General features: G+C 37.5%; 1 protein-coding gene across 3 annotated transcripts in view; it reads right to left on the minus strand.

The window, feature by feature from the left end:
- Positions 1 to 10,271, minus strand: part of SMAD5 (SMAD family member 5) — a 60,072-nt gene that overhangs the window by 32,269 nt on the left and 17,532 nt on the right. For 2 of the 3 annotated variants that reach the window (XM_032425201.1, XM_032425203.1), the window contains one exon: positions 1,066 to 1,637. In XM_032425201.1, coding sequence (XP_032281092.1) covers positions 1,066 to 1,468 — 403 coding nt within the window. In that variant the 5' untranslated portion in view covers positions 1,469 to 1,637. Of the gene's footprint in view, positions 1 to 1,065; positions 1,638 to 5,186; positions 5,240 to 10,271 lie in introns of those variants that run through there. The other variant, XM_032425204.1, reaches the window with a different exon arrangement.

Consider the following 10,271-nt stretch of genomic DNA (forward strand, 5'->3'; position numbering starts at 1 on the left):
AAAAGGTCTAGGGACTGAGTCACGTGAAAACAGGAAAAGAAGCCAATGAAGAGACTAAGCAAAAAGAGCCAGTGAAGTAGGAGAAGCAGAAGAGTGTCGTGTTTCAGAAACCAATAAAGAAAAAGTTGAGTGGGAGGGAAAGAAAGCATCTCAAATGACGTTGAGAAGGCAAGTGAGATTAGGACTGAGAATGACCCCTCCATCCAGAAGGCAGTCACCAGTGATCTTGACAAGTCAAATGGTAGGGAAGACAGACTAAGAGGAGGGGTGTCCAGAAAGAACAGGAGGAAAGTAACATAGAGATTAAAAAAAAATGGAGACTCCTATAAAAGGACTCAAAGAAACAGTACAGGAGACTGGGGGTGAGGGGATGTGAATGAAGTCGGGACCAGAATTCTTTTTTAACTTCTGTTTTAGGATGGGCAGTAGCATGATATGCTTATGTGCTGACAGAAATAGTCTAATAGAGAAGGAAAATGTAATCCTGGCGAGAGGGGTGGTAACTGTATGAACAAAGTTCTTGAGTAGACAAAAAAGAGTGGGATGTAGCACACATATGGAGCTTAGGTTTTATTTTATTTTTTTTTTAAGATTTTATTTACTTATTTGACAGAGAGAGACACAGCGAGGGGGAGTGGGACAGGGAGAAGCAGGCTTCCCGCTGAGCAGGGAACCCAACGTGGGGCTCAATTCCAGGGCCCTGGGATCATGACCTGAGCCGAAGGCAGGCGCTTAACGACTGAGCCACCCAGGCGCCCCTGAAACTTAGGTTTTAGATAAAAGAGACATGTCATCCATGGAAAAGGCAGAGCATGCATACGACTGACACTGCCTGATTCATGTACATATGACTGACTGCTTACAGTGAACATGAATTAGAATTAGCTACTTAGGAGCTATTTTATCTATATATAAAAAGCTAAATTCAAAATCCACTATTTCTTCCAAGATTAAAATCTTTAAGAAGGAAACACAAGGCTAATACAGCCTTTTAATTACTAAATCCACTGAAATGTAAATCTGGAAGAGACAAGGTTTTGTAATTCTTCTCAAGGTAAAACCTACCTGGACTCTCCACTCTCTTATAGTGGTATGGGTTGATACAAACTTCTTTCTGCTTAGATCCAAAAGGAAATTCACAAATATCCAATGGCTTTAGCTCATGATGACTCTGCAAATCAGGCCAGCGCCAAACACGACAATATATAACATGGGGTAAGCCTTTTCTGTGGGAAACCTGCAGGCGTCCATCTAAAGATCTGGGAATAGTGACACATTTGCTCGGCTGTCCTGGACTGCTCAAGGCTTTCTCCAGTTCTTCCATGGCACCCTTTTTCTTTTTTAGCTTTTTCACCAAAGCATCGACTGCCTTTTCTGCCCATTTCTCCTCTTCATCACCTTGCTTCCAGCCCAACAATCGCTTTACTGCTGGACTAGTAAAGGAAAACAAGCTGGCCATTGACGTCATTTGATATAAATCTTCAGAGACCTTCCTGCAACTCAAAGTCAGTGGCTACTCAAAGAACAGCTCACAGATGAAAAGTCACATACAGGTTCTAAGCAGAAGTTCCAATTAAAAAGGGAGGAGTGACATTTATCTTCATAAGTGCCATAAGATTCTTTCATTGGTTCAAGTCCTGAAAGAGAAAGAGGGAAAAGGGTAAGACCCCTAACTTAAATGAATGCAATTAACATACATCTAAATCAATTTAATTGGAAAGTATGTTATTTTTAAATAAGAGCAGAAAAGCATTACAAAGTAAAACAAAAACCTAAGTCTAGAAGGAGAAACTTTCCCTAAAGTCCTGTGACCACTTACTTCCTTTCTTCCTAACATGAACAAGTAACTTGCTGGCAATGGCAAATAACCACCAAAAGCAAAAACAGATTGCTCTACCTCCTCTCCTCTGTACTTTCCTAACAAATAAGCCTCTAGACTTTCATTTCCTTTCCCTAGGCCAATAAGCCCCCAAACGCCCTTCTAAGGTTTGATTCTGAAGTACTTCTCTTCACTGAAACCCATGTCACATGCCCTGTCAATTTTGAACACAGTATGTCCTCTAATGTCAACACAGTCTTCAGAGAAATCTAACTCTTTCCTAAGGTCATTATTCTCCGTAAAGTGTTTCACAGACTTACAAGGTTTGGACAAAAGCTATAGTCCTATTTAAGTCACATTATTAGATGCAAATTTTATCAAATTTTATATTAGGTTTTTCATAAGAGATAACAAATCCTCAGATAAATCATAACACACATAATTGCCAGAAAAATGGGAAGTATCTATTTTTAAAACTAAAAATTCTGAATAGATTTAAAGAGAATAAATTCAAAGTTTAACCCAGAAAAGGACAGTTTATAATTTTATAATTGCTATTGCCTTCTGTGTTTTAGGCATGTTAAGTTAAAGAACCTGCTCTAGGCAGACCACCCCACTGCACCCTTACGAAGCTCCTGGAGATGATGACAAGAGGAAGTGATGTGCAGAGGCGCTGTACTGATAAGAATGGGTACAATTCCCCATGGTCACTACACAGCCAACTACAGACAATGAGCGGCTAGTGAAACAGCAGGAGTAATGTTTGGAAAAAGGATGTCAGTAACAAATTGGAAGCCAAGAGCCTTCTTTTCTTGGGCCTAAAATTGCAAATAATGTTGCAGCTCTGCCTTTGACAATTTCTACCAAACTCTGGCATCAAGACCATTCTGGATTGGGATCCATCTTCCCAGAAAAGAATACTTGTGTTCAGTTAAAACCCAGATAAACATAAATTAAAATAAAACTGAGTTAAACTCAACAAATAAGAACTAATTGCTTGCTATGTGCCATACATTGTGAACTGCCCTGATGGTGCTTTAAAAAAAAAAAAAAAAAGTCACACCAAATTATGCTTCATCTTAAGAGCCAACTGATTCATTCATTCAACAGACACTTACTGAGACCTAGTAAATGCCAAGCATTGTTCTGGATGCTGATCAACCAGCTCTGGCTATCCAGACTGCTATGAACCATGGTTAGAACCTAGAACCAAGGGTGCAAAGGTGCACAGAAGTAAAGTAATACTCCTTCTGTGTGGATGGATTTCCAAGGCTACATGGGATGATTTTTGTCAGGCAGGCAAAACTGGCTACATTAAACTAAAGAAAATAAGGAAAGACTGAAAGTGTATTTGTCAGTAACAGGTCACAGACTGTAAAGTGTTATGTGCTAAGAGAGCTGAGCTCAGCTGTAGCTACATCAAGGATATAGGATAAAAGCCATCTGGGCCAGAGAGTAAAGGTAACAAAGTAAACCAAAATATCATTGGCTTGTCTAAGACAAGAGAAATTTCAAAGGCATAGGGACACAAACAACAACAACAAAATATGTGGGCAGACATGAATAGAGCATTTCCTAAAATAAAGAATAGATAGGTCTGGCTAACTGAGATCTTACTCAGTAACACTGGAACATAATGGAGACAAGACGGGGTAGTGCATGTGTGTGGGAGAGAGAATATATGAACAATGGAGAGATTAAGTTGAGGAAAGGGACAAGAGTAGAGAAGCTTGAAGACCAAACACCAGATGGTAGTTAACCACTAGACGGTACTTAATGTTAACTACTAATCTCACTATCATCATCGTCATCATCATCATCAAGTACTAACCATATTATATATTAACCAAAAAAAGGGGGGGGGAGTTACTTCTGCGTGTACACAAAGAACAAGGACTAGAAAGATACATACTAAATTCATCAGGCAGTTTCCTTTGGAGAGAGGCAAGGAATGGGGGAAAGGAGAGAGAAAGGGGTCCTGTGATTTGTTTTATGTATTTCCGTATTATTTTAACCTTTTCACAAAGGGAATCTATTAATGCATTACTTGCATAATACTAAAATAAAAATAGTAAATAATCTAAAACAAATTGTTGTGAATAGAACGGAGTTACGAGTGCCGGTATAATGAGGAGGTAAGACTAATGTATGCTATCTTAGAGGTCAGTATGGTAGTTTCCCTTTGAAAGGAAGGGTATTAACTAGAAGGAAAACTGAGTTTCTGCCATCCTGGTAAAATCCTGCTTCTCCTCTGGGTGATTATATGGGAGAGCTCAGTTTGTGAAAATCCAGCTGGTGGGATACTTAAGATGTGTACACACTTCTGTATGATTTTAAAAAATTTTCTGGATATATAAAAAAGCATAGAGTGCTCAGTTTCCTTCCCATTTTTCTTCCCATCATCAATCAATGCCCCTTCTCACAGGTAATCCCTCTGTATTTGTCTTTCATGTCCCTACAGAGAAATTTAACACAAATACAAACAAATACAAATATATACATAAAACCTTTTTTTACATAATGGTTTTCTAAAAAGAAAAAGGTACAGAAAAACATATGTACCATATATGCTCAAGATCTTCCCATTCCAATATAGAAAGTGCTTCCACATTCTTTTTTCTACTACACAGAATTCTAGTATAAAAGTAATCTTACAAGCATGTCAAACTATGTCATTCCTCTGCTCAAAAATTATTCAGTGGTTTCCCATTACACCGTATCTAAATTCCTTAACATCACTTTATAGGGCCTACATGAGCTGGCCTTTGGCTTTCCATCAAAGTCATTTCTTACCATTCTCCTACCTAACTTTGCACTTAACCTCCTTTCCATTTCTCAAGTGCTCCAAGGTCATTTCTACCTTAAGGCCTTTGCACTTGATGTTTCCTCCCCTGCATTCTCCCTCATGTTATTTAACATGCTTACTCTTTCAATTAATTCAGCTGCTCAAATGTCACTTCTTGAAAAAGGGCTTCCCTGGCCACTTTATCTAAAATAGCATACATCACACTCCCGCACCATTCTCTCCTCCCTGATCCTGCTCACTTTTCTTTCATGGTGTTTATCCTAACCTGATCAACATATCAATTTTATTTATTTATTATAGGTCTTCCTCACTGACATGTTAGTAGGCAGGTAGCTTCATCTTCTTTATCCATCATCAAATTCCCCTGGACTGAGAACAGTGCCTATTTATTAAATGAGTGAGCAAGGAAGTAGTGAATGAGTGAACTAAAGAAAAGCAACTTGGAAAAATATACATTCCTTTATCAGAGCAACTTAGTATAAAATTTAAAACAAAACACAGTATTTATGGATATGCACAGATATGTAAGAGAATAAAAGCATGGATAAAAAGGATACATACCAATCTCAGGACAATGAGTACTGGTTGCAACTGCTAAAAGGAAAGAAGGATGAAGAATGGAAAAGCTTCAGCTATTTTAAAACCAGATTTAAAAAAATTGGCAAGTCATCAGATGTTATATTCTCTCTTCTTCTCTATGTTAGAATATTTCATAACTCAAAATATTCAAAATTTTTAATTTTTAAAAAGTTGTGTGATGAAAACAGAAAATGATCAGATTCTGTCCTTTACAAGATATAAAACCAAAACCAGGTATCACTCTTTCCAAGTCTACTAATTCTTTTTTACAAAGGGGTGACGGTTCCTAAGTGACTAAAAAGTTGAAGTAATAAAATATGTAGGGGCACACCTGGGTGGCTAAGTCAGTTAAACATCCAACTCTTGGTTTCAAAGCTCAGGTCATGATCTCAGGGTCATGAGAGAGAGACCTGGGTCGGGCTCCACACTGAGCATGGAGCCTACTTAAGATTCTCTCTCCCTCTCCCTCTGCCCCACCCCATCTGCTTGCATGCACATCCTCTTTCTCACTCTAAAATAAATAAAATCTTTTAAAAAATAATAAAATATATGTGCACATGTGTCAACACACACATGATAGATGCTTTATAAACTAAAAAGTGCTATTCAAACATGAATTATGAGCATTAGTACTCAAAGGAAAAAGAATCAAGACTCAAAAAAATGGCTGGATCTGGAGCACCTGGGTGGGTTAAGCACCCAGCTCTTGATTTTGGCTCAGGTCCTGATCTCAGGGTTGTGGAATCAAGCCCTGCATCAGGCTCCACACTGGGCGTGGAGCCTGCTTAACATTCTCGCTTTCTCTCCCACTCCCTTTCTTTAAAAAAAAAAAAAAAAAAAAAAAAAAAGGCTGGATCTAGTACCAACCTAACATAACATAGCCACCACTATACCACTATACACACTTTCTGATCCAGCCCAAATTCCTGTACTTTTGCCCATCTGGGTCTTCCAAGAGAAATCTGAAGTCATTCTTAATGATAAGCTCAAGGCCACTCCCTCTGGTGAAGAATTCCTTCACCACCTGATTCTAAAGAGGCTATGGTCACTGAATATCATAAAAATTAATAAAACAGTGATAAGAACATATCTTAACTTTCCAAATGGAATACAAAATCTTTCCAGGAGGAAGTCTTCAGCACCTGGCACCATTCCATTCATCATACCACATATTAAAGGAGTATTTAATGAATGGTCATTGATTTTTCTATCAACTGCACCTTGAAATTAAAAGATAACTTCAAATTTTAATCCAGGTGACTAAGATAATGATAACTCCATTTGCAGAAATAAGGACACTCAGAAAGTAGTTTAGTCAGTAGAGAAGATGGCAAACTCTACTGGAAAAAGGTCATGACTGGAGATACAGGTTTAGCAAGGAAAAGATGAGAAAGAAATTTAAGATTTGCACAAAGAGCTGAAACAGTAATAAAAAATGGGATTTCAACAGAAAGAAAAGGGTGGCATGTTAACACCTGCGTATTAGGGAACACTGGTAGGGAAGAGAAAAAGTTACCAATGAAGTATTATTAAAAGGAGGAGCTTAGAATTAGATACACTGGTATTGCAGAGTATCATATAAAAGGCAGAGTTTAAAAAGAATGAGAACAAAGAAAAGGCCAATGACTGGTGACTGAGGATGTCATTAGCTCACCTTCAAGAGACCGGTTTCAGAAAAAAGAATGGGTGTCAGATTCCAAAAACCTAAGACTCAATATTAGTGTTTTCTTAAAACTAGCATTGGGAAAGGAGTAGGGACAAACCATGTACTCAACTCTTTAAATATTAAATGATTAAAAATTTCAGAAACTTCTCATGGTATTCTTTCCAAAAATTTTATAACTTTGCAAACTGCGTAAATGGTATGAGCAAGCAATCCAAGTACTCATTATCTAAGTCTCACAAAGTTAAAAAAAAAGTAACAAAATTCATCATAAAAATTTACTGATGAATAAGCAAAAGAACTGATCAGGCATTTCACATAAGAAAATATCACAGTGGCTATTAGATGGTAAAAGAGGCTCAACATTATTAGTTATCAGAAAAAAAATTTTTAAAGAAAACTGAAATATCACTCTATATTTACACATAAATCCCTATGACCAGCAATTCCATCCCTAGGTATATATCCGACAAAAACAAGTGCTATTGTCATCAAAAGACAAGTGCATGTTCAGAGTAACTTTATTTTTACTAGCCCCAAACTGGAAATAACCCAAATATGCATTAACAGTGGAGTGGGACAATAAATCATAGTAATAAATTCAAAGAATGGAATACTTCGCAGCAATGTCAAAGAACAAACTAACATATGAAAAACATGGATGAATCACAGAGACATGATATCACAGAGATATAATAATGAAGAAATCAGATATAAAAGGTTACACGTTGTATCATTCCTTCTCAAAAACAGGCAAAACTAACCTATGTCATCAGAGACAAGAAGGTTACTAAGTGGGGACAAGAGAGAGCCTTGCGGGGAGAAAGAAATATTCTGTAACTTGATTTGGGTGATGATGACACAGATGTACAAGTAAGTAGAAGTTCACTGAGCTAAACACATTAAGATTTATAAAAAAGTCTTTAAAAAACGTGTTAGTGAAATGATCACTTAAAAACTTCCCATTCACTACCATCTCCTTCACCATAATGACTTAAAAACCACCAGTGAAAGTGCAAAATTTGCAAAATATGGTATGATTTCACAAAGTTTGTTATTTTAACTTTTAGTGCCCAAAAATGTAGGGTCTGGGATTTAATTTTACCCTACCAGCCCCACAAGCAAGTAAGTTAATTTGCTAACTGTTTCATGTATTCTGACAAAGGCCACAGACTCCTGAGCCAGAGACAAAGGACTTTATCACTCATGGCACAGCAAGCAGCATAAGCCTCAGATTTGCGGTTCCCTTTGCCTCTGAGAGACCCACAGGCACGGGAGTGATGAAATATGGCCAAGATGGACAGTACTCCTGCCGTGAGTTTGCACTGATAAGGAACAATGAGCTTGGGGAATTCACCACTTTTACAGTTACATTAAGCAAGCCTCTCTCTGTGGAAAGAGAATAGCTTCACTATCAAAGGATTAACACTGGTCCTTAGTAAAATCAATGTTTATTTTTTATGGATATTTTTGTAAAAAAATTAAAATGCTCTTTATGTTAGTAGCACAAATGACAAACATAAAGGATGCCCTATCACGCTATTAAATTACTGTGAAAAAAATTACACCTATTAGGGGCGCCTGGGTGGTTCAGTTGGTTGAGCGTCTGACTCTTAATTTTGGCTCAGGTCATGATCTTAGGGTCATGAGATCGACCCCCACATCAGCATCCGCACTGTGTGTAAAGCCTGCCTGCTTAGGATTCTCTCTCTCCCTCTGTCCCCCCCACCCCACCCCCACGCCTCCACCTCTGGCTCATGCACTCTCTTAAAAAAAAAAAAAAGAAAAAAAGAAAAATATGCCTATCCATCAAACTTGATTCATTCTTTGTTCACTGTAAGAATACATGTTTACAATTATAACCTAATGTTTTTCTAAATTTTTAATTTTTGAAAATAAAGTCCCAATCAGACCTTTTATTCACAATTTAGTTTAAAATATTGATCAAATTTCAAATGGTTTCTTTTTTTAAGATTTTATTTATTTGAGAGAGAGAGGGAGAGTGAGCATATGAGAGAGAGAAAGAGAGACAGAGAACCAGCAGGAGGAGAGGCAGAGGGAGAGGGAGAAGCAGGCTCCCCACTGAGCAGGGAGCCCAACGAGGGACTCGATCCCAGGACCCTGCGATCACGACCTAAGCCGAAAGCAGCTGCTTAATCAACTGAGCCGCCCAGATGCCCCTAAATGGTTTCATTTTAAATGGGCTTTTTTAGAACCAATTATCATTAGTTCGGGAAAACCTAAATGTGGCATGAGCTTCTCTTGATGACTCAGTTATCCTTATGAACCTCTCCGCTGCTATGCTGGAAATTCTCTATACAAAGCACAGAATATGGTCTGCACTGTTACCGACTATACAGACAAAAGCACATCAATGATCTTGAAAAGTTACTTATAGACTTTTGGACATCTGACTTTCTTAAAAGAATGTAGCTATTTCAAGGAATCCAACAGCTTCCTTTCTACAGAATCAGTTCCTTTGATGATGATAATGATAATAATGGTAATAGTAATGAACTACTAACATTTACTGAACACTATGTCAAGCACCGTTAAGGACCTTACACTGAGAGACCAAAAATGATTAAAATCTCAAAACAGCCATATCAGGTAAATTACATTATTCTCATTTCACAGATGAGAGAACAGGCAAAGGGAAATTAAATGTGACTTGCTTATTTCTATAGATAAGAAATGGAGCCAGGAATTGAACCCCAGCAGTCCAGCTCCACCTACACTCCTAAACACTACACACTGCCTCCTACAAAAAAGCCTCCCACCAAGGGCTATTCTTCTCTTAAAGATCTTTTCTATTGTTCTCTGAATCTCTGACTTCTCCAAAATATTCAAATCATTATGCTATCACAAGATTATACAGTTTCAGAGACCAAGGATAATCCTGTTCAATATGTTCATTTTCAAATGGATTTTTTGTACCATTAACATATCTCATTAACGTCTTCATCTACTTTAACCCTTTCTTCTCTCAACTGAGCTAAATAAGTCAATAGGTATGAACTGTTTACTATTATTGTAAAAAAATTTATGTTTATTATGGCAGCCTTACTCCAAAGCTTTTTAAATTTTCATTAGGACATTTCTGCCACACTAATCACTAGAACACAGTATGCGTGTGTATATGTCTGTGTGTGTGTGTGCACGTATGTATACACCATACACACACTTTTAAGAGCCCAACTCTATTTCACTCATCCACTTCCTTAATACTTAACATTTAGATTTCTAAATAAAATTGTTATATTGGGATTAAAACTGTTTTATTGAGCCCATATGATAGATCAATTTTCTTCTGTAAACTTTCCTGTAGAATATATCAGGTTCAAAATAACACCTTCATGTTGGGAAAATTGGACAGCCACATGCAGAAGAATGAAACTGGACCA

The sequence above is a fragment of the Phoca vitulina genome, unplaced genomic scaffold (assembly GCF_004348235.1).
Source record: "Phoca vitulina isolate PV1807 unplaced genomic scaffold, GSC_HSeal_1.0 scaffold32, whole genome shotgun sequence".
NCBI classification, from domain to species: Eukaryota; Metazoa; Chordata; class Mammalia; order Carnivora; family Phocidae; genus Phoca; species Phoca vitulina.